Genomic DNA, 24,382 nt, shown 5'->3' on the forward strand with positions numbered 1-24,382 from the left:
TATCTCATTTTGGAATGGAGCTCTTCAAATGTTTTCTCACACTGCTACAGGAGGAAAAGGAAATTTGTTGCAGACATTGAATGGGAGGAAGGTTCCCATTAGTGTCAATGTTTTGTTCGATGAGGAAAGCACGCCCAGTGAAAGACTGTAACACAAGAACAAATTGATCACCGATCATTTGATCTCATTTAAATGGAACATCATGGCCAAACAGACTGCCATGCAGCATCTCTCTGACAGTTTATTATGTCGACTTTCAAGCCTACAGTGTTTTTCTGATTGCTTGTATTATTATGATAACGTTAACAGTACATAGTCTTGTGCTATTTCTGCTCTGCTGAGTGGGCCTTAATGGAGCCAACAGTGCAAGCTTTCCCTTACTTATAGCTGAGTTTATATTTTCTGTTTGTTTGATTCTTTTGTCCCTTTTATTTTACAGCACTTCTTGATTTTGATGGCAAAGGTACTATGCACATATAACAATAAGAACTAATAGCAGTAGTAATTGTAGTCATACAGTAGTAGCATTTCATTCCATGTTAAGTGGCATTAGCATGCCCTATCTGCTCAGTGTACATCTCTGGGATTTATCTGAGGTTATTCCCAGGGTGTCCCAGGAGTTAGGAGACATTAATGCTGACTGACAGCTAGGGGCTTGGCCAGTGGACGGGGTGACTGGACGGCAGACTCGTCCCTCACCTGGGCAGGTGTGTCCATTGGCCCCGGGTACTGGAGCGGTGCGCTGGATCCAGACAGAGGCTGGCAGCGGCCAGTGAGACGGCAACATGGGAAGTGGTAGCAGCAGCAACACCACCACAGTGATCGGGTGAGAACTAAGGGGGCACGGGGAGGGAGGTGACCGGGACGCAGTGATGAGCAGACCTGTGCAGACAGAAGGAGTCCAGGAAAAACAACAAAGAATCTCAAATGAGCTAAATGCTAAATAAGCTCCATAGTACTTTGAGGAGAATCTTTGCCAGATTGTTTTGTTGTCTAATCTCTCTGAAGAGTTTGAACAGTTAGTTTTGGATCTTACGACTGTGGCTGACATGCATGTGTGTCTGTGTCAAGGATTTATCTCCCTGGCAGAGCTGATTATCACAACAAGGGAATTAACCATCCCGGGGAGCATATAACAACATAGTTGTCTACTGTACAATGTCAAACAGGCAGATGCTATTACTTCTATATTCTGTGTGTTTGTACAGAAGGATTCGTCTCTGTCTGCTATTTCCATACCACAGCTGATTAGCATAGTGATGGAATTAATCATATTGAGGAAGCACAACAACTCAGTAGTCTACAGTACACTTCCAACAGGAGCAAAAGTTTCTGATGCCCTCAAAGTTCTGTGAAAATTGAACAACAATAACACTAATAATAATACTAATAATAATAGTATGTATATTTATATATAGTATATATACTATTTACATTACTATTTATATAAATAGTATGTAAATAATAGTATGTAGCCTAATATCCATTATTATTAGTTGTATTGATGTTGTCGTTCTAAACATTTTATGTAGGCTAATGCAATGCACATTGGTGCAATGATAGCAATTTTATTCAATCGTCCCGCACTTGGATTTAAATACTCAGTATAACTTAATTCAGTGGACATCATTTAAAATAAATTCTCGAAACTGTTGTATTAACTTTGAACGCTAGATGGGACTGTTGTCTGCACCAACACTGACGTACCAGCCATGGAAATATTATGTACCAACCCCGGTAGAGATTTTGAAAGTTTGGACATCAATTTAACATCACTCAAACAAATCCATGTACAAGTAAACAGTGTGTATTTTAGGATGAGTTACTTATGTATTTTCCGCACAACTGGAAAAACTAGATAATGTGTTGCTGAATTTGACAGATTTTTGCATCAGCTCTTAAAGGGTTTTTTTTTTTTTTGGCAAGATGACAACATTTTGATATTTATGAAACTGATTTTCATTGCATCACATTTTGTGATGCTTCCCATGAATCATTGCGGCAGCCGATAATTTGACCATCTATACAATTTATGGAACGCCAATACACTAAGACGATGACTGAGATTTCTACATATCTTAATATATAAATTTGTAATACATGAATAGGCGTTGAAAGATAATAGCGACCAAACTAACGTGTTTTTCAGGAAATTCCTCTACCGCATCCACAGTCACATGTCGGCCCCATGCTCCAGAGATGCATTTCTGTGCCCTGATTGGTCCCCAACTTCACCAAGCACCTCCACCCTGTATCTGTGTAACCTTCCGCGTTGGCTTTATATTTTTTTAATTTCCAGGTTTTAACTAGGTTAAAACGTGAATAAAAAAATAAAACTGAACGGTCCATGATAGTTACAATTCATATCCGAGTCTCAAGAGCGTGTTATCTTTTCCACTGACCTATATTCTCTCGGATAGATATTTCGAAGCATCCCTGAAAAGTAGTTCCGCTGAGATAGGGAGATCACCTTGAGCTGCTGAGTGTAACGGCAGAACATCAGTCCCGGCAGTAGTTCAGCGTGGTAAGGTGAGTATCTGAAACAGGAGCAGCAGCTTGGTAGCTTACCGATTGCTTCAAGTGGCCTTTTAGCTTGTGGGACACTTGAGTTTTCACCATTATTGCCTTCTAAATATTTTGTCTTTCATTACTGGTGTACATCCTGCTGTCTGGTAAGCGCAGGAATATGTCACTTGGCCACTTTTGGCTAGTTACCACTCGTCAAAACCTTTTTTTTTGGTGGTTTTTTTTTATCAGAATGTTGTAATACCCCTTGTCGCATACGGTTAGCTAAGCCTTTCGTAGTCTGGCCATGCTAGTTTGCTGTTTCTAAGTTTTCAACCACGTCGTAATATGTCTAACTTGATGGAAATGCTCTTAACGGATGGATAGACTTCGGGCAGCTCACTTGGCACTGGACAAGACTGTTTGTTACTCGTTTGAGACACGTTGGAGCCTTATAGTAATGAAAAACACATCCATTGTAGCTAATCTAGGGGTGATGCACGAAGTGGTTTATGTCAGGAATCGCTTCCTGCTGCCTCCTGTTGTGGGTGTGGCTGCGCCTTCAACTCGGCCTCCCATTGGGCAATCTTTATGATGTTTCTAGTTCAGGAAAATGTGACGCAGTGATGCGAACGTGACCTCTGGCGCATCGGCTGCGCTGAATTTAACTTCTCTGACATAAATGTACCTGAGCTAAAACCTCAGGATTGACATAATAGTGTTGTACCATGTTGTATTCCTTCATATGTGGATGAGATTCTCTAGATGAAATCATCATGTTTGTCTTCATCTTCACTGCATAATCTGTGCTGTGTGTGACATGCTGTTGTAACATTAATTCCTTAGACTACTCTTAAATCCAATTTTAACATAGTTACTAAATTTAGTTTAGGAATTAACCTTGTTTGGACCGTGTACATTGCCTAATCATCTCTACTGCAGTGACTTGCTGCAGTGGGACCACACAGTCACAGTAAAAGGATTGGCCTTGTTGACACAGAATGACAAAGATAGGATGACAGATCTCTTCCTGAGAGTCTGGGTTGTAGTTATGGCTACTAGCTCCCCCCTATCTGTCAGACTGTACTTTGCAGTCCTTGGTGTGCAGCACCTAAGCCCTGCTTGACAGCCTGTTCCCAAAACAGCAGACTCAGGATGACTTGTTGCTCTCATCCTAGGCAAGGCTGTGTCCAAAAGTGCATTTTAAATTGTTTGCATATATCATTTATTAGATACACCTATCCTAATATGCATAAGAATTATGAGTTTTTAGACTAAGCATAGCCTGAATGCATATGCTATGTTGTCAGTGTGAAAGAATCGCATAACGCAGTTCAAGATCTTGATCAAGGTTAATGCAGTCAAGTGGCTTGCCTGCCAGACGTAAAGACTTTGTGTTCTTCTCAGGTCTGAATTACAAGTCTGGAGACGCTGCTCAGCCTTTGTTGCATAACAGTCTTTCCTGGCTGAAGGCCCTGTGTGGACAAAATGGAGGCCTTTTCCCAGAGGACCAGTCAGGTCATTGTGTTGAGTGACTAGCAATTCTATTGGAGTCATAGACTCAACACAGCGTTATGCATGATCTGTGTGCTCAGAGCTAGGCTGTAGGTTGAGAGTAGACTATATTGGATGATTGCTAATTTTTATTCGCCTCCAGTAGCTCTAAAATCGAGTAAATTTAGACTCAACCTTGGATCCAGGCTCATTTAAAATATATATTCATGAGGGGATCCACCAGACAGGCCCATGACCCCTTCTGGGTCCCAGCCCAATGAGCCCATGTAAGTCAATAGTTTCCAAAGTTAGCAAGATGATGAGCGCTCATTCTTGTTGGAATATTCCAGAGTGTCAGATACAGGAAGCAGGGGCCTTTGCTCATCTTGTGACTAGAAACCCTGAACCTCACATCTCTTACTCAGTGCTGTTAAATTTTGGCCATGGCTGGTAGGTTTGTCTACTCTGCTAGCCACTTTGGGAGGAACAGACTTATTTTGAGGATAATTTCTCTCTATCTCTCTTGTGAAATATTGAAACTGGCAAGTAAATTATGGGCTTCACAAGCCACTGCAGTTGATGGATGGTAAAATGCAATTTTCTGTCCTGGACCTAAGTGTCCTTGACCTTCTGTTGTGGTAAAGGTGAGTCGGCTGCAGCTGTCCTGGATGTTGGCGCAGTAGTCTAGGCCTTTTGCAGCTGGCGCTGCTCCCATGCAGTCCCTCCCCACCACAACTGCATGTTTGCTGACTAATGATTAGGTACTGCTGTGGCCTAGCTCAAGAGCATGACACAGACACTGCCAGCGATAAGGATTAACCCTATTGGGGACACTGTTGCCAAAAATCCTTAGGCACTTAGGGATGGTATAAGGTGCACTGCTTTGGATAAAAGTTTTCACCAAATGGCAAATGTTTTGTTTTGTAGTGCATTGAATGTGCACCACAGTCAGTGTTACACATTACACAGCTTAAACCCATGCGGTGGTATGACATCACCGGTTTGTTATAGTTTATAGGCCTGCATACTGAATATACCATAGTACATTCCAAGTATTGGATTTCTCCAAACACACTCGGCATGCTGTGCGATATTATTAGCCCAGGCTCTGTTTATGAGCCTGGGGGCTTGTATGACCTGTGCTGCATAACATTGGTGTAACATGGCTTTGGTGCGCCGGTGGAAGCCTCAACCAGCCACTCAGAAGGTCTCATGTATGTCCGTGGTATCAGGGTATGGCGGCTGCCTGGTCACAGCAGGGGCTATCGGTGCCGTTTATCCTCGCTGAAGCGATTTACTCCTGAGCCCCTGACGGAGTCACGCGTAGGCACGCTCACTGCAGCAGGCTGTCCTGTCAGTCCTGCTTCCGCTGCTGCTGCCGTTGCAAGGAGTGCTTTGCTCACTGGCATTGGAGGCTCCAACACACTGGGGTTGCTGTGGAGGTCTGTTGCAGCGACGTGCCTATTTGTCCCCAGGAGGAACAGGAAGATCTACTGGGGGTACGTAGCGTAACCGGCGAATGGTGCCATGGTTGGGTGATCATAGTGAGTGATAGAGAGTAGCCGTGCTCTGTCACCCAGCTCGGATTAGCCTAGTGTTACGTCACTGCCATGGTGGATATTACTAGTGTCATGTCACCCTGTCCTGTCATTCAGCCTCTGCTAATGCTACCAATATGCTGCAAAAACATGGCTGCCTATGCTTACACAGGCACATTTATTAGATATTGATGGGTGACCTTGGAGAAAGGTCTTTAGAAAGACAGAGAGATAATGATGAGTGTGTGAACAGTGTGTGGTTACAGTGGGAGATGTGCTTTTGTTGGAAAGGGATTGGAGGGGATTATTAGCAGCCAGCTCTAAAGTTAGCCTTGCATCTGTGTCAGGGTTACTATGGCTGCTGTTGGCCTGTGGCCGCTGCTCACTGACTGTCCTGGGGTCAGCCTTGGTGTCCACCCCTGTGAATGGTGTCATTTTATCTATTCATGACAACCAGTGGGCTGGATCAGACAGGCCCTGGCCTGGGACACTACTGCACCTGTTGGGTGCCCGTGCCATTCATTACCAGCTTGGAGTATTAACTGCTCAAGGAAGCTTTTCAAGTCAGGACTTGTCTCCTAAGCTAGTCAAATTCCTCCTGATAGCTCAATGAATAACTTCTCATCTGAGGTACCATATAAAGAGCTGTTGTTGGCATAGTGTGATGTGTGGTGACTGATAAAGGCACAGCCTTGTTTGTGTGTGAAATTTGATCCCTGTCCATAACAGGTATGCAAAAGTGATCAGAAAGCAGGTGGTGTAGGCTATGCTCATCTAAAATCCTGACAACGTGCTTGATGCAAAAGATGAAACAATTACACAGAAAAAGAGTACATGGACACTTCCCTTAGTATACCTCACTGGAAAAGTTGGGGGGAAATTATGATGCAGGTAGAAAAGGGGAAGGGGGGGTGAGATGATGCATAAGCAGATAAGGTTGGCAGAAAATATCAGTTTTAGTAAAACCCTTTATTCATTTTGCTTTTTTACTTTTTGTACATGTTGAATCTCACTGCACAACTATTGTGTAGTAATGATATTGATAGCCATGTACCACAATTTCATAGCAGCGGGCTCTTGATTAGACCTACTAACATTTAGGCTAATAACATTTTCTCTGACATACAACTTGATTTGTAGGCCATAGCCTACATTCTGCAGTGTCAATGAGGCATACCCTGCTTTCTTTGTTTCTTTCTTCTTTTTTTTCTAGAAACTATTCAATTTCTTAAAAAATGCCCCATTAAATAAATAACTGACAGGAAATAAAATTGATAATCAGGATGGTAACCAATCCAATTTTCAATATTAACAGCCAGCATTGACGACTCTTTTCTACCCATTTTGTCCCCCAGTCCCTCTGCAGTCTTCCCTGTGCCGTCATCCACATGGTTGAGCCCATTGCGGGGGGCTGCCCCCAGCCTCTTGTGGTTGTAAGCGAGTTTGTGTGCTGTGTGCAGTAGAGTGGGATGTGACTGTGCTCACGTACAGCACTGGCCTGGCACTGGTCTGCTTCTCTGACGAGAGTTACATCATCAGTCAGCTGCCACTGCTGAAGGAGCCTATTGGTTGTTTTGGGGATGCTGCCTGGAATGATGCATTTGTACCCAGGATGTAATGAGTAAGAGGAAGTCGGTCCACCAATGTTGCTGTCGAAAGCAGCAGCATTTTGGAAAGATTGTTCTCCGAGAGATCCACATTGTTAGGACATCACAAATAGTGTATGCTTTGTTCATTTGAATTGCATGAGGCCAGTTTGCAGTGGGTAAGGTGTATGTGGTAGCATTTAGGCCTACCTAGTCCTAGATCTACAGTGGTAGCTATCAAAAAAGTCCCCAGACTGCATCTATCCTGCAAGTATCCTCCGCTAGTGCTGCAACTGCCATGGTAGCCTATTCTTTCTCAAATGTTGTAGATGGGACTTAAATAGGCACATTGTAAGTTACACAAAACTCTTTCACATTACTACTTGCCAGACCATTCCTACTAGCACTTTCTTAATTGCTGAGAATGAGATGGAACAAATTATTAATTTACAATTCCTTGCAACAGTGCAGTGAGCATGCAATAAAATGAGGGACTTCCACAATGGATGCATCTGTATTGTGCTTGTTGCTTCAGCAGTTGCTGGTGAGACAGTATTGTACTAGAAGTCCATGGAGCAGGGTGCTGAGTAGGAGGATGTGTACTTTATACAGGAAGTCTGCAGGTCCTTGAAAGTCTCAGTGGAATTTCTCAAATTCAAGGCCTGGGTCAGTTAAAGTTTGTCTTACAGTCTTAAATACAGTTTCAGAGGTTTTTAAAAATGTTTATTTTGTTGGTACAGCTACTGTGCAAGTGGCACTCATATTCCGTTAAGCCTAGTTTCATTATTCTTTTTATCTTTCAGGTTTATTTTTCTGTTAAGTTGTTCTTAAATTCTGTTGTAACTACTAGCATTAAGATGTCTGACAGTCTGAAGTAAAAATCGCAGACACACTATTCTAGCCTCTCGGTCAAGATGCACATTGCAGATTATCCCCTGTGTTAAGCAGCACTGCCTGGTCATGGTCAGTAAGGGCACTTCTGGCGTCTGTTCCCCACAACACAGAAGATTGGACTGTCCTGAATAACACCGGTAGCCATTTGGAAACCTGTTATTCTGTCAAACAAGCAACTGGTGAGAGTATTCTGTTCATGAGCACTTCAATGTATAATTTAGACTGAGTGAACCTAATCTCCCCTCTTGGCTTGAGGACTGACTGTAACCTTGTGGCAGAGATAGGTTACCTCCCTGTTTGGGCGGTCTCTTAAATAATAGTTTTAACCTTTTCTCTGGCTGGGTACATGCATGTTTTAAATATTTAGCCACATGACCCAAAACTGACATTGCAGACTTTTGTTTAGGCTAATTGAGCTAAATTTACTGCATTACAAAGTGTTTTTTCTTGATTTTGGTGATAAGCAGAAGTTATAAGTCATTGCTTGGGTGTTTTGCACTCAATATCGCCACTGACCCATCATAATAATAATGATGTGGCCTGCGGTTAATGAATGATAGCGAAACCCACCAGTCCAAAAGAAAATGAGCCACATCTGCATCGCTCCTCATCATCCCATCTCATCTTGGAAAGGCAATGCCAATGTTCAGTCTAGCTGTGGCACGGTGGCCTTCTTCTGAGCGATTATTCTATTTCTTTTATCTTGGATTTCTGTTGATGAAGTTTGAGTTTCTGTAGGTACTGTTTTTTTCTTTGTCTGTTCAGCCATGGTGGCTGTTGCTGCTCATGTTAACTACTGAGTTCTTCTCCTATTTATTCCAAAAGAACCACTGTCACTGCTTTTGGAAGTGTCAACGTAAATCCTTGTGTGGCAGAGGATTTTTCTTAGGAAAGAGTAGTACCTGCGCATTGGTCTTTAGATTTGGAACAGCAACTATAGCTTTCATGAACTGGATATAGGTTGAATCAACATTGGATGTATCAATAGGTAATACAGAGTAGCAAAACTGACATTTTTTTATATGAAAACGTTGCAGATTATTACTTTAAGCCACTAACCTATCTCATACAGTATTTTAGTGTGCCATCTTTACATTGCAGGGGTAGGAAGGCTTTGATAATGCAGTACCTGCTAGTTTTGAATTCCAGTTTCTCCAGAATTAAATTGAGGACCCATTTTTAATCTCCCCATGATCCACCATAAGGCCCAGACCCAGCCAAGCCTATCGGCCCCGGTCTGACATGTGCTGTAGTTATGTAACCACAGCAACCAGAGCCCCAATAGAAGGATCAGCACAGACATTCCTCATCACTATTGAGTAGCGATGCTGCACCCTGCTCAAACAGACTTTCCTCACTGGCTGTTTGTTTTAACATGCCCTGATGGCATGTTGCAGCGAGGTTTTACAGTGTAATTCTGTCACAGAGAGACAGTGGAAAAAAGGAAGTATCTCAGGCAAGGCACCGTTTTACTCTGCACGTCCGCTTCCCTCTGTACTGGCCAGTATTGAGACATTTACCAATGCACCGGATTTGATGTAATCGTATCTTGGTGCTACTAAACTAGGGTGAGCATCTATGTGTTCTTGGGTGGCTACTGGCTAGAAAGAAGTGGTGAAAGTGATGTGATGAAAGCCCGGCAGTGCTAGCCCCGTAGGTGAGCTTCGTGATGGTGCTGTTGCCATGGGTGACTCAGAGGGGAGGGGAGGGGGAGAACAGAATGTACAATGTGCTAGCAGCTTGATAAGCTATCCACTGTCAGTATCTGAATGCAGTGCAATGCAAAAGGATTTGTCTCAGCATGTTGCTTACCATTTTAGATCAACATTCGTGTCTTTATTACCGAACTGTGAAGAATTGGCAGCTGCTGGAAAAGGCTAGAAGCACACACGTTCTCTCTCTCTTTTTCTTTTTTTTTGAGATTCTTCACTCTGTAAACTGTCGATTGCACATGCTTAGTTTAAAAGCCAAATGGTGACTAAAGAAAAGACACTTGTGCAAAGAAGGTCATAGTAACTCATTATTTACACACAGTATTGCAGTGAGGAGGTTTGATAAGTCTAATCTTAAATTGATAGACTCTATTGTGCTCAGCCTTGGTGGCTATCACTCTAGTCTAATAAACACTATCTAAAATAGTTACAGTTGAGTAATGAGAGCCATTGGTCCCTATCATACTGTAATAGAATATCAACATCCAACATAACATGATGTAATACAGTACCTGATGCCCATAGGAAATTCTCTTTTCACTTGCCTCCCTCCACAGCAAGGTCAGCTACAAAACAGCGGGATTCAGTGTCTGGTACAAGGACACTTCAGTAGGGCGGATGCTTGAGTACCATGAATGCATGACTACATCCAGGGTGGGAAATTAACACTAGCGACCAGCCAAATGCTGTTTTAAGATTTTGTTTTCCTCAATTCCTCGATTGAGGAATCCATTACTCACAGTAGTTGATGGATGAAAACTGCTAGTTTCCTGCCTTCACTGCTTCCTTAACATGAACCTCTGTGTGTTCTCCACCTGCAGGACTTCTTCAGCTGCACCAGTGATCGCCATGCCTCAGCCAAAGTCTCTAGACATGGGCTCTGCCTTTATCCAGACGCAACAGCTCAATGCTGCCATGGCCGACACTTTCCTGGAACACATGTGCCTGCTGGACATCGACTCCGAGCCCACTACCGCACGCAACACTGGCATCATCTGTACCATTGGTTGGTCAACATTGTTGTTCTGCACACATACAGAGAGACACACATGACACACTCTTAAACACTGGGATTTGTATGTGTAACCTACTCGCATACAGTCATGACTTCCATGATGTAGTGTCAAGGCAGTGCTCTCATTAAACACCGGGTCATTTTTCAGTTTTGAACAGTCAATTAACTTAAGCAGACACTTTAGCAGGAGGAATAAAAGTCTATAAAGAACTTGAGATAACTGGGAAATAGCTTGTTGGCAATGTTACAATGTCTCTCTGAAACCAATAGCTACTAGTCACAGCCTTAGTAGGTAGGTACCTGGTGATGTAAAATAAGTATGGTATGTGTTTAATCCTTTCCCCTTGATAACCTCGCCTACAGGGCCAGCCTCCCGCTCTGTGGATATGCTGAAGGAGATGATCAAGTCTGGAATGAACATTGCACGCTTGAACTTCTCCCATGGCTCACACGAGGTGGGTCTTCTCACGTAGTTCTGCCTAATGTGTAAATGTACGTTGCACAGTGAGTAGTTTCTGATTGTTCAAAGTCACGTCCAAACCGTGCTGATAATACCCATCATACACGGCTCTGTGCCTTATCACAAAACAGTGTTGGTTGGTATGCTGATCTTTGTTGCAAGCACGGAGCCAGCTTGCAATCTTTTTTGCTTTTTCCTGTCTTTTATTATTGTACATGTACACTACTTGGAAGAAAACTTTTCAGGCAGTATTGGTAACCATTGTGTAGAAGAAATAATACCCTTCACCGCACCAATGTTCACAGTAAAAAAACACCCTCTTGGGTATTATTACTACATAATAAGACACGGGGTCCAGAATAACTTGTCACTTCACAGAAATAGAAAACACCTGGGCCCCATTCCTCTTACACAGTTAAATTAATTCAGGTTAATATGATGCTAGGTTTATCATATTGCCTTGCTAATCCGCATCTGGCTAACTCAGTTCCTCAAATGTGCAAATCAATGTATTTATCTTGGATAATTGCGAGCTCCCATTTTGAAATAAAGGGAACACAATCCTACGATTGGCTGGCATGGCACCATGGCTAAAGAGCAACTTTTTTTTTACGTGGCTCAGATAATCATTGAAGGCTATGTAGAACATATCTAAAAACATACTGTATGTTAACTATGAAATGCAACCCAAAGCTTTTAACATGAGAGCATTTTCATGTCTGGAAATGAGTACATGGATAGGGTAAGCTTAAAAAAGCATGGTCATAATCCAGCTAACTCTGATTAAGCCTGCAATTTTGCAGGTTTGACCTTAAGGGCTGTTGCTCTGGTGCTAAATCAGACAACAATTTAAGCATACGTCCAGAAAATCCCAGGCTTATGTCAAATTGTCAACAAATTTATCCAGCTAACTCAGTTATCCACGTATGAGAAACGGGACCCAGGTAATCCATCTTAACCAGTGTGTTATTGTTTTTAGCCTGTCATCAGTATGATTAAGGCTCTTTGTCAGCAGTGTTGGGTGTAAAACATTAGAGTGCCCAGACTATTTTTTGTGTTGTCTAGTTTATCACATTAGTTTTTCAGTGTATGTAGTCAGTACTTTATCAAACTTGAATTTTGTTACTGTTATTCCTTTCAAATGTTTACATTTTTAGTAAGTACAAAAAACAAAAACAAAACCCTGAAAGTATTGCACTACATGACGTTATTATAAGCAGACAATGCAGTAGCTGCGGCTGGCACTAGCTTTCAGAATGGACAAAACGATAAACTTCACAACTGCACATTACTTTGAACTGATCAAAGACGAGGATAAGAACATTATTGTAAACTGTAATCTTGCCATTCACTATCATACTGAAGATATTAATTGAAAGCAGCTTCCAATGTATTGTGAGTGCCATCTGCTGTTTATTTTGAGACCAGACATGATCAATTAAGGCTACCTCTGTGATCTTACTAGTTTACTGTATATCATATGAAAGATACCTTGCCTTTCAGAGGCTGATGTTTTCTTTAGAGAACAGTAGATGTGTTCTATACAATAAGAGTGATGACACCACCAGAAGACATATTGTAAAGGCATGTTTTTTTTAGTGGGTAACATGAAAGTACTCCAATGAGTTACTTTTAATAAAAACAAACTTAGTAAAGAAACAAGTTACTATTTAGGGCAAGTAACAAAGTAAACTAACTAGTTAGTGTCAAAAGTATCTCTCCCCAATACTGTCAGTATAACAGATTTCTACGAGATGAAGTACAGTAGATTGTGATTTCACATGGCACATTTGAGGACTTGATGTTTCTGAATAGACTTGAGTGTTTATAAATCATTTTTGATCAAATCACAAGGACTGAACTCATAGAAATAAGATAATAGAATGAATTCTGCTTTTAGCTTTTAGGGGGTGTGTTTCACTTTTTTTATTTATTTTTTTGTCTTTACCTGGTGCATGACAACTAGGGTGCGTGGGTCTAGTTGTCTCAGCAGGATCGAAGGTTAGACCCAACCTAGAATCAGAGAAGAGCTACAGAAACCTGATCTTTGGTGGCTTGGGGCACTATAAATACTTCATCTATAGCTTCCTGCCCTGCCTTGATCTCTTCTGCAGGCAGCGCGCCAAGACTGGCTGGGTTGGAGGTGTGCGTGTGCGTGTGTGTGTGCGTGCATACACATACCAGGTTCAAGGTCAATCCACTTTCAATCAAATCAGGAAGTGGAAAGTAGATTTTCTTTCAAATCCAGAAATTCAAATTTCTTAAAGGTTCATATAACTAATCTTGAATGGAATGATTGAGAACTAGTGCAGTTTACATTTTGTTTAGGTAGACTTTAAAAAATGAACCCTGACATGTAAACACACAAACACAGAGTCACCTGCACTAATTCACTGTGCAGTTGTCTACCCCTTGCTCTCAAAATGGTGCAGCATACTGGAGCTTGACAAGATGCTAGAAGGCCATCCATATATTTATTTCTAGCTTGATATAACGACATTTCCGCTCACTGAAAGTAAACCCCACTCCCTCAGACGTTTCTCAAATGCTTCCATGTCAAACCCTTTAGCCTAATTACTGGACTATGTGAGACATGTAGTCATTGCAGCTTAGGTATTTTGGCACCTTGGATAAAAATCCTAGATTAGGTTTTACCCTTTGCTGCAGACAGTGAGGCCATCCAGGTTTCCTGTGAGTCATAGTGCAGCGAGTACAGTGTAGTGAAGCTTAGTGACAGAGTGAACGACAGCCAATGTGATTACCTGCCACTTAAGTTCTTACTAAAAGCTCTGGTTCCCCAGATGGGCAGCATAAGCCATGTGTGGCCGACAGCTGTCTCCAAGGACACAAACATTACACTACCAGTCTATTAGCCTAGAGACTTGTCATACCAAGATGGCTACTTCACTGACATGACGGTATAACTAGTTCCACCTCCTAGGCTGCTAATAGACACTTAGAGGCACAGCCAGAATACAACGTAGTGGCAGAAAGACCTAGGGCAACAAATGCTAAGTTAACCACCCTCACCACAGTTATTTTGCCACAGCTAGTACTCATAGTACCACTTGGATAAATGCAAGTTGCAGCATTATTGTTAATTATAGTTCTCTTCTAACTCAACGCTCTCTACTTGCACCAGGTGTTTACATTGGCAGACACAGGCCACATGTCAGTCAATTTTTCATCTGCAGTCAGGAGTGTCTTTGGGCATTTATCCAAATTACAGATGTACATAACTAGTAAGACTATTAACATGAATGTTTCTAATATTCAGTAGATGATCTGCAATGGGCTTGAATTTCCCTGATACATGTAATTAAAGTATTTTAAAATAAGGTGAACAGAGTATGGTTTAACAATGGGTAGCATATTGAACTCTTTGCCAGTGTTATCTTGATGAGTCCATGTTTAGGTTATACTGTCTCATAAGAACAAGGTGTGATCTGTGCTCTGGGGCGTCAACCAGAGAGCTATATCTCTGCTGACATACAGTATTTCTCCCTTGGTTAGATCTATGATAAAATTCTATAGCCAAATGCATATATTGAAAATACAATCCCTTGTAGGTCCTTGCAGCATTTTAACTTGAAGGCTCAATTATTCTGCATGGTGCACCCAAATTCCCCAGTGACCCTTAACATGTTGGCCAGAGTGGCAGATAAAACATGACTCAGTGGTGACGTTAACGAGTCACGTTTATGACCGTATGAGTTGTCAGACACACCTTATCTTCTAATTGCCCTGGCCTTAGGTGTTGTCAGCTGATTAAAAGCCACCTCTTGACTCCTCAACCCCTATACCGGATGTGTTTCAGACAGGCTGGTTTTCTTTCATGCCCGTATGTGTGGCAGCAGAAGAGTGGCTGGAGAGACGGTTTAGAGAGACTGTACTGTAATTAAAAGGTCACAGGTTCGATCCATATGAACAATCATATGTCCTGTGGAAGTGTCCGACACTGAGCCCCCACCTGCTCACTCCTTATAAGTTGCTCTGGATAAGAGAGTCAGCTAAATTTGAAATGCCTAACAATGTTTCTCCATTCCACAGTATCACGCAGAGACCATTAAGAATCTGCGCGAGGCCTGTGAGAGCTTTGAGCCTGGCAGCATCCACTACCGACCTGTGGGCCTCGCCCTGGACACCAAGGGCCCAGAGATCAGGACCGGACTGATCAAGGGAGTAAGTTCAACACCATTTCTCTCCCTCGTACTTTCAACCACTGTTTTCTTTATAATTGTTTTGCAGCATTAGTGGTTGTGGGTAATTTTTGGTTTTGGTTCCTTTTGCTAAATTACAAGATTTTGTCAACTTCACATTTAATAGCAGTGGAGGTGATTTTCCTGCCATGGTGGCCCATCACTGCTGACAGACTGTAGTGTAAACATTACTCTCAACATGCGTCAAACCAGTCTCATGGTGACCTGGGCCATGTTTATAAAACATGCACACTCTTTTCACAACTTTATCTAGGATGTTGGAAATATTGTGACTAGTACAAAGGTTATTTTCACTTGTAGAAAATGACAAATAATAATTCAGTTACGTTACACTGATTGATGGGCACAAAATTGATTGATACATTGAAGGGCACTTGTTATTAGTGTTCAACTTTTCTGTATTTAACACCTTTATTGTTGGTAATAAAGAGCTCTTTCTGGAAGATAACTGCTACTAGCTTTATTTCTGTGAGAACGAGCCAAAAAGAACATGGAACCTCATTAACGTGTGTTAATGATGTGACAGAGCGGCACAGCCGAGGTGGAGCTGGTGAAGGGCAACACGATCAAGCTTACCCTGGACGATGCCTACCAGGACAACTGTAGTGACGAGATCCTCTGGCTGGACTACAAGAACATTGCCAAGGTGGTGGAAATTGGCAGCAAGATCTACATTGACGATGGGCTCATGTCTCTGCAGGTCAAGGAGATCGGTGAGTGGAGAAGTGGCTGAAACCAACCCATTCAAGTTTTCTCTCACCCTAAATGAAGATTTCAGATTTCAGATTTATGTCAGATTGAGAGTCCTTTGATTCTATCTGAACTTGAATGCATTTACATTTTAGGATGGGGACACAATACATGACTTTTAGGCTAATTCTAGCCACAATTTGGTCATTATTAGGGATTTTCAAGATTGGGCCGAGTCTGCACTAGTTTTGCGCTGTCCGTCAGTGAGCACAGATGATCTTGTAGTGTTTGAGGGTTGAGGGTTATATTCTCTTGCCGTCCCATCCAGTCGGGACTGTAACAGTTATTTAAAACATGATTTTTACAAGTCTTGACTTACTCCTCTAGTGTGAGCAACGACTAAAATCCGAACAGAGATCGGTAATAGCCAAATGAGAGTTTAGTGTGAAAGTAGGGCTGAACGATTTTGAGAAAATATCTAATTGCGATTATTTTGACTGATATTGCAATTGCGATATGATTTGCGGTATTAGAGGGAATGATAATTTTTACTTCCCACGTACCGTTTTTAGCCGTCAACCCGGAAGTTTTTTTTAATACAATGGAGTTCAATGGCTGCTGGGACATGGCTTCATTGGGCACCGGCTACATGGACGAGATTTGTTGGCAAAACAAAATCATTGTTGATTTTGTTATTTTCATAGGATTTGTTGATAGTAAGCAATGCATTAAAAAAACACCAGCCTTATGCTTTAAGTATCAGGCTGATGTGCTCATCCAGAGTAATTTAGATTGATTGAAACAGTAGATTAATCTAAGATTAAGCTAGATCACCAACATTACAAGCAACCAACAGAATGGAATTTAAGGGTCAAAGAGTGAAAGGATTGTCAAATTATAAAAAAATAGGTTGGCTGCTTGAAATCCCTTACAATCCATTATAACTCAGTTTATGATGTTGATACCTAATGAAAATCTTGTGGTCTTTAATATTTTTTGTGTCACCAGGCTCTGATTTCTTGATGTGTGAGATTGAGAACGGTGGCACTCTGGGCAGTAAGAAGGGAGTGAACCTGCCCGGTGCTGCTGTGGACCTGCCTGCTGTTTCAGACAAGGACATCAAGGACCTGCAGTTTGGCCTGGCGCAGGGAGTCGACATGGTCTTTGCCTCCTTCATCCGTAAGGCCGAAGACGTACAAGCTGTCAGAGCCGTGCTGGGAGAGAAGGGCAAGGATATTAAGATCATCAGCAAGCTCGAGAACCACGAGGGTGTACGCAGGTGTGTGTGGGTGTGTCTGTGATTGTGTAGTGTATTCTGTAGGGGCCCAATCTAGGATCAGTTCCAATATATGAATGAATCTTATTTGGATATTTATATCATGGTGTATAGGCATTTGTACAATGCTATAATAATTTATTGTCTGACTGGTTCTGATTCTCAATCTTTTGTGCAGGTTTGACGAGATTATGGAGGCTAGCGACGGCATCATGGTTGCCCGTGGTGACCTGGGTATTGAGATCCCCACAGAAAAGGTCTTCCTGGCCCAGAAGATGATGATTGGTCGCTGCAACAGAGCCGGCAAGCCAATCACATGTGCCACACAGGTCAGATAATGGCAAAAGAACATATTTCTGAGAGATTTTCCCCCCAGAGACATATCTGTTAGCTGTTTAAGTCAGACTGGCAGAAGACTAGCCTTGCTCGAAGAGTTGATAACACTGCAAGACACATCTGGCCTCCCTCTCCCTGAGAGCGATTTTAATCAGGGGCATAAAGTAAAACTGTCTCCTCTGAAAAGCCTTCAGCGTAGTTCTTTGTTTGTGTTTTAATGCATTTAAAACACAAACTCTGAAATATAGTTTCTTGTATGCAGCCAACACTGCCATACTCCTCTGCCGCCATCGTTTATGTTTCTGCTGTGTCGCGTCTCGCTTACATCGCTGCCCCAAGGTCAGCCTCCGAAACTATGATTGGGCCGTCTACTTTGTGGATGGACCCGCCTTAATCCTAGGCTCCTATCAGGGAGGGAGGCCAGATGTGTCTTGCAGTGTGACCAACTCGCAAGAGCAACTCTCAGGTGTAAATGTGTGAAACTGCATGAATGTTTTGCAGGGCGATGCTGGAAAAGTACATGCTCAGTCAACTTTCCATTAAGCAAATTTGTATAAGTAGCTGATATGTTCAATTATTGATGCTATCTTTTGAAAACCTCACATGAACGCGGTCCAGATGTTGGAGAGCATGATCAAGAAGCCCAGGCCCACCCGTGCTGAGGGCAGCGATGTAGCCAACGCCGTGCTGGATGGAGCCGACTGCATCATGCTGAGTGGAGAGACCGCCAAGGGAGACTATCCCCTGGAGGCAGTACGCACACAGCACATGGTGAGTTATACCCATATAACCATATCATAAGAATAACAATAACAATTATAAACTTAGAAATACAAAATCTGTAAAAGGGAGAAATTTATTACATTCAAGGCATGTGAATTGCCAGTTTTCAGTAGGCAGTTTTTTTGTTTTTTTTTTGGGGGGGGGGGGGTTGACACACAAAACCCATTATCAACTACTGGCCGATTAGTGTTTTCTGTTTTCCTGATTTTCTATGCTCCTGATCACTCCCCTCATTCAACAGCCTGTCAAAGCAACCTCTTATTTCCACTTGGCCACACCTAAGCTGTTGAACATTGTGTCAGCAGGAGGGTCAGGCCAACTGGAAGCCCTGTTGTAGTATTCATTTATCCATTCATCCATCCACTCATTTTCAGTTTGCACATGTGGCAATCATAGCCAGGCCTACATTTATGTTTTTGTGTCGGTCAGGGTCAGCTCTCTTAGGCCTAAGACTGTTAAATAATAATTCATCGTCTCAAGAGGCATGTTTGCATCAAAATCAGATGTTGAATTAATTGCATGGATGGATAATGCAGCTAATGCTGTCCTTCCTCTCCTCTACTGCTCAGGCCTTTTGTGGCTAACCTCCACTGTTCTTGGCTCTTCTCTATTTATGCACTCCTGTGTGGATGCAGGAGTGACTCAGCAGTCCTGTAACACCTGCCTTTGAGCTCGCTGCACACATGCTTAAGCTGCATCAGGTCCTTCACACTCATAAGTAAACCACGCCTTTGATTTAACTGAAACTTATAGAAATGACTTGTATACCAGTATAACACATTCACATGGACTAACACTGCCTCTAAGCCACGTGTGCCTTTTCTTCCATCTTCCATTGTTTTCCGTAGTCTTTTACTCTTTGATTTCAGTATTTTGAAATGAAAGAATAAGACTTATATCTTCTCTCCTGACTGTATCTGGTCCACTCTTTGCTTTTGTGTGCAGTGTGTGGCATGTCTTAACTCCCAATTAACTTAAGTCATTTGTTTACATAGAACAAGCCAACTTTTTTTTTTTTATAGCCATCTAGTTTGAATTTAGAGTTTGAACAGTGTTTTAGAATGTCATTGCAGCAATGCAGTTGCCTTAACTCCAGATTAGCATGGGTTTTATTGTACAATTTTCCATTTCATACCTCAGTTAAGTGGTTGTAATAACGTCATGCCTCTTGAATATGTTTTAACATGTATGTTGTCTTGTTTTCCCACTAACTGCACACTAAAAACCTTTCTATTCCCTTTCCCTTCTGTCCTTTTCTGTACTCTCTTTCTCTTCTGTCCCTCTACCATTGCCCCTCACTCTTTCTCATCTGCTACTCTTTTCTTGTCCTTTCTCCTACTTTTCTGTAATTTTCCTTCTTTTTACATCTTTGCGTGCCTGGTGTGGGTTTGCCTTTGCTTGATGCACCTTGCCCTCACCTGTGCCAGATTGCCCGTGAGGCCGAGGCAGCCATGTTCCATCGGCAGGTGTTTGAGGACCTGCGCCGCACCACACCGCACTCCACCGACCCCGCCGAGGCTATCGCTATTGGCGCCGTCGAGGCCTCCTTTAAGAGCTTAGCCTCGGCGTTCATTGTGCTCACTGGCTCTGGAAGGTAGGCAGGCGCCCCGCCCCTGGCAGGTTCAGGAGCACAGAGGTTTCGATACTGGAGGATTCTGTGAGACGGGGAGAGTAGGGCCAGACAGGGACTGACCGACCGAGTAACTGGGAGGGCATGGCAAACCGCTTAAATAGACTGCTGGTTGATGGGTAGAAAACAGCAGGCCACTGATATAAAAGTAGCTCAAGTAAGTCAAGCTAGTTATTTTTATTTTATTTTTTTACTGAAGATGAACTGATTTAAGGGGGCTTTTGTCCATAGTGCAGCAAATTCATTAAAACCCTGGTGTAAAAATCTACAAATTAGCACCTCAACACAAGAATTGTGACTGTTGGTATGCAGTAAGCTGTATTCTGTCTCCATTTTTCATCCTTATTTCATAATGGGGCATATTTTGTCCTGTAATCCCAATTTGACAGACCTTTTCGGCACATTTTTGCCACCAGCCACTGAACGTAGCTCTGGTTTTTCCTCTCTCAATAAACCTTGTTTAACCAAGAGGCTAGCTAAGCGTTTGCCAGTCTCTCCCAGATGTGTGAGCGCCTCGGTGTGTAGTGGCGGTGTGTGTGACTGAGTAACCCCCCCCCGCCCCCTTCCCTCATGCTTCCTCGGGGCTCAGATCGCGCGAGAGGCCGAGGCAGCCACCTTCCACAGGCAGCTGTTTGAGGAGCTTAGGCGACACTCCAAGCTGACCAGAGACCCCTCTGAGGCTGTAGCCGCTGGAGCCGTGGAGTCATCTTTTAAATGCTGCGCTAGCGCCATCATCGTTCTCACTAAGACCGGCAGGTAAGAGGGGGAAAGATGAGAAAAAGACCCAGGGCCCAGAAGGTAAGGTGTTAGCACGTGTGTACCTGCCTGTCCAGCACAACTCTGACTATCCCACCATTTCCTTGATGAAGAAGAGCACCTACATGATCTTAGATCATCCCTCCCTTGATTTTATGTATGTCTGTATGTATGTATGTGTGTATGTATGTATGTGTCAAATGCACTGTTACATACAGTGGGTGGAGATAGGAACAAATTGCAAGAGTGAGTGTGGGTTGGTGTTTACGTTTACTTAATCTCAGACTCAGACTTGTAGAGATGTGCTCACTAAATAGCTTCTGGGTGAAAGAACCTCTGAAAAGCACCACTGAACAGCATAAGAGGCATATATGCCTCAGTATCCGGGTTTGATATAGCATCAACAGCTATTTTATTCAGGTTTGTTATAATGGGGATTAGAACGTATTTGAGAAAGTGCAAATTTAATGCCTGAGTACTTCAAACAAGAACAGAATATGGGTGTGCATTTAAACTTGCTTCCTGAGCTTGTATGTCATAATAAGCATCTCCACGTCTTGAGACAAGTGGCAGCCCACCTTCAGTACACTATAGTATAGTATGTTGGAAGCTAGAACATGGGTGGTGTTAGTTTCCTAGGAAAACTCAGTGGAGGTGGGTCTAATTTGTGTTGATCCTATCACAAATCATGACAACCTTGATTCCTCAGGCTTGACATTCTCCATGCTATTTTTATCTTTCATTGAGCTTTGTGTGTCTACTTTAGATTGAGAATTTGTTGCAATCCTAACAGAGATTTTGTTGCTGAATTGCTTGTCAGAATGAGAATTTTTCTTTTATTGGGGCTCATATTGGGGCGTCAAAATTAAACTTCAGATCTGTAATGACTAATTAGGCACTGTGTGTATTGTTTATGATCAATGATCAATTTATCTAATCAGAATGTCTCTTCAGTATTTATTTGAACGTTAACATATTGCTCTAATCAATAGTGTTTCCAAAATCAACAAACAAAATGTTGATTGGACGAGTCACTCTCTCTTTGGTGCTAAGTGTGTGTTTGTGTGGATGTGCAGGTCCGCCCACCTGATTTCCAGGTACAGGCCCCGCGCCCCCATCATTGCTGTGACCCGTAACGCCCAGACAGCCCGCCAGGCCCACTTGTACCGCGGCATCTTCCCCGTCCTCTTCACCAAGCCCGCCCACGACGTGTGGGCAGAGGACGTCGACCTGCGTGTCAACTTTGCCATGGAAATGGGTGAGGCTTTACATCCGTGTCATCTTTATGTTACATTTATAAAATTTTACATTTAAATCACAATCTCGACAAGCAACCGATAGCAAGGAGTGTCCAGTTACCAGAAACCTGGGATGAAGTCCCGTCTCAGATTAGTCCCAGTCAGATTGTCCTCCAAACCTGTAGTTTATATGGTGGTGATTAAAGTGATTCCATATCTTTTGAAAAGTGAAGCAGTATATGAAATATGACTTGGTGAAATACAGTAAGTTTCACATTACACACTGATGCACAGTACAAGGACAACAGGACCTTGCACAGTACATACAGTGCAAGACTGTGTGGCAGCTGTAGACGGAACGGTAGTGAGTGGACAGTAGTGCATTGATCCAGTGTATGGAGACATTAGGCTTAACGGGCAAGAAATGAACAATATTAATTACATGTTTTGTGTTTAATTTCCAGGCAAGGCCCGAGGCTTCTTCAAGGAGGGAGACGTTGTCATCGTCTTGACCGGCTGGCGCCCCGGCTCCGGTTACACCAACACCATGCGTGTGGTCCTGGTGCCCTGAACAAGCCAACAGGGCTGCTCTGCTTTCTCCTTCCACTTTCATCTAACCTTCACAAGCCCCTCACCCCCCGCTCCCGCTCACAGCCCTTCTCATCCCACCACCTGGGCTCACAGACTGAACCCCCAAACAGTTTAGGCAAATAGGCAATAACGCAAAAAAAAACAAAAAAAACAATACATTATGGCCCTCATGTCCAAAAGAGCTGCTTGGTGGTGGTGGCTAGTCCAATGCAATTCCACTTCACGTCTCTATCCCTTTCACATCGATTCTCTCAACCAAACCAGTCTCTAGGGCCTTGGTTTTGTACACCCTGACCAGAAACTGCTGTATTTATTCACTCAAACACATGTATTATTAAAGGTAAACCAGACTAAGAGTGCAACCTGGCTTGTGTGCATGCGTGTACTGGCTCTTGTTTAGGTGGAATGACGGTAGGTGAGGCCAACCTCAAGAGAGCACCTTTTTATTTTAGAAGTTTACTAAACACACTCCTCTGCCTATGAAACGAACAAAGTAGTGGCATTAATTGCAGTTCAGCCTCAGCTCCATCACTCCACCCAAACCAGGTCGTCCTGTAGTGATGTGTATATGAAGTGTCTTCTCTTATGCCAGCTTTCACTGTATTTCACTGTATTTAAGTGTATCTGTAAGTGTGTAAGTGTGCACTCCTAATCTACTACAGACAATGTTACATTCTGTATTATACTTGACTTTTGTGAATGGTGAAATTTTGTTTTCAGGCATCCAATACTACTTATATTTTGTCTAACTAAATGTTAGTTTTGGATGTCCACATTAGAGGTCTTTGGACTACAGTTAGTGTTTTTGTGTTGAGAGAAGTGTCAGAAAGTCCTTACATTTATTAGTATTTGGATCATATCTAAGTTGGCACTTAAGAACTACTGTATGTGTGTGTGGTTCACTAAAGTTGATTAATATGAATGAGCACTTTCAGGGGTATTCTCAGGGGGCCTGGGAGGGCCCATGATACAGGGATGAAGCCCTGTCCCTCTCAACCCCAGTGGGTGATGGGTAGAACCCCTCTGCTTTTCCTCCTCCCATCCTTCACCCTCTCTCTCTCGTTCCTATCCGTTGGTGACCTAGCTGTCTTCGTCTGTAACTGTCCACTTGCTTTTGATTGTGATGCTAGGGTGTAAGAGCTAACAAAATTTAAAGGGTAATACAATGTCTAGCTGGTGTACTGAGCTGCCCTACATGACTGGATTTCCATCAATAAAAGAGATGAGCACCTATCTTAACTGTATTTTGCGACTCTTCTTTGACAATATTCATGAATTAATCGAATTGTAAGTTTATGGGTAGTATTAATACACATTTAGTAAATTACTCAAGTTGGAAATTCTGTAGATTTCACTCTTTGGCAAAACTACAGTTGCTGTGAAAATAAATGTCTTTGATGAATGATCACAATCTTAGTCTATAATCAACTTGAGGTGAAAAATAAAATGACAAGTACCTTGACCAGAATGTAATGTCTCTACTGGAGTTAACAAAGGTCAGCCAAAACGCATCACAACTAGAACTGTACAGTCAGGGCTGATACAGCATGTTAGAGGATAAGCTTAGTCTTGATGGTATCTCAGGTTATTGTCCTCACAGAATAACAACATGTCTACTTGTTGGTAGTTAGGACAGGAAAAAGAAAAAAAGAAGTAGT

General features: G+C 42.5%; 2 protein-coding genes across 3 annotated transcripts in view; one reads left to right on the plus strand and one right to left on the minus strand.

Annotated features, from left to right (window-relative positions):
• The window catches only part of LOC139651940 (protein mono-ADP-ribosyltransferase PARP6), a 30,421-nt gene extending 24,449 nt beyond the window's left edge, over window positions 1-5,972 (minus strand). Inside the window, exons 1-2 of the mRNA XM_071528834.1 lie at window positions 5,891-5,972; window positions 700-882 (exon numbers count right to left, since the gene is read on the minus strand). Of these exons, the coding sequence (XP_071384935.1) occupies window positions 700-882; window positions 5,891-5,972 (265 nt within the window). The remainder of the gene's footprint in view (window positions 1-699; window positions 883-5,890) is intronic.
• pkma (pyruvate kinase M1/2a) lies at window positions 2,447-23,963 on the plus strand. Of its 2 annotated transcripts, none has more exons than XM_071528827.1 (11): window positions 2,447-2,529; window positions 10,551-10,735; window positions 11,108-11,199; window positions 15,255-15,386; window positions 15,951-16,137; window positions 17,123-17,393; window positions 17,569-17,719; window positions 18,345-18,497; window positions 19,937-20,103; window positions 21,972-22,153; window positions 22,598-23,963. In XM_071528827.1, exons 2-11 carry the CDS (start codon window positions 10,579-10,581, stop codon window positions 22,702-22,704), a joined length of 1,599 nt encoding a protein of 532 aa, XP_071384928.1. In that variant the 5' UTR covers window positions 2,447-2,529; window positions 10,551-10,578; the 3' UTR covers window positions 22,705-23,963. The 2 variants fall into 2 exon arrangements, with proteins under 2 accessions (XP_071384928.1, XP_071384929.1); XM_071528828.1 differs by lacking the exon at window positions 19,937-20,103 and adding an exon at window positions 20,729-20,895.
• The last annotated feature ends 419 nt before the right edge of the window (window positions 23,964-24,382 follow it).

Source organism: Centroberyx affinis, unplaced genomic scaffold (genome assembly GCF_046629955.1).
Source record: "Centroberyx affinis isolate AG114_WGS23_722 - 3 ecotype Tasmania unplaced genomic scaffold, CSIRO-AGI_Caff_v1 ptg001734l_1, whole genome shotgun sequence".
Lineage (NCBI taxonomy): Eukaryota > Metazoa > Chordata > Actinopteri > Beryciformes > Berycidae > Centroberyx > Centroberyx affinis.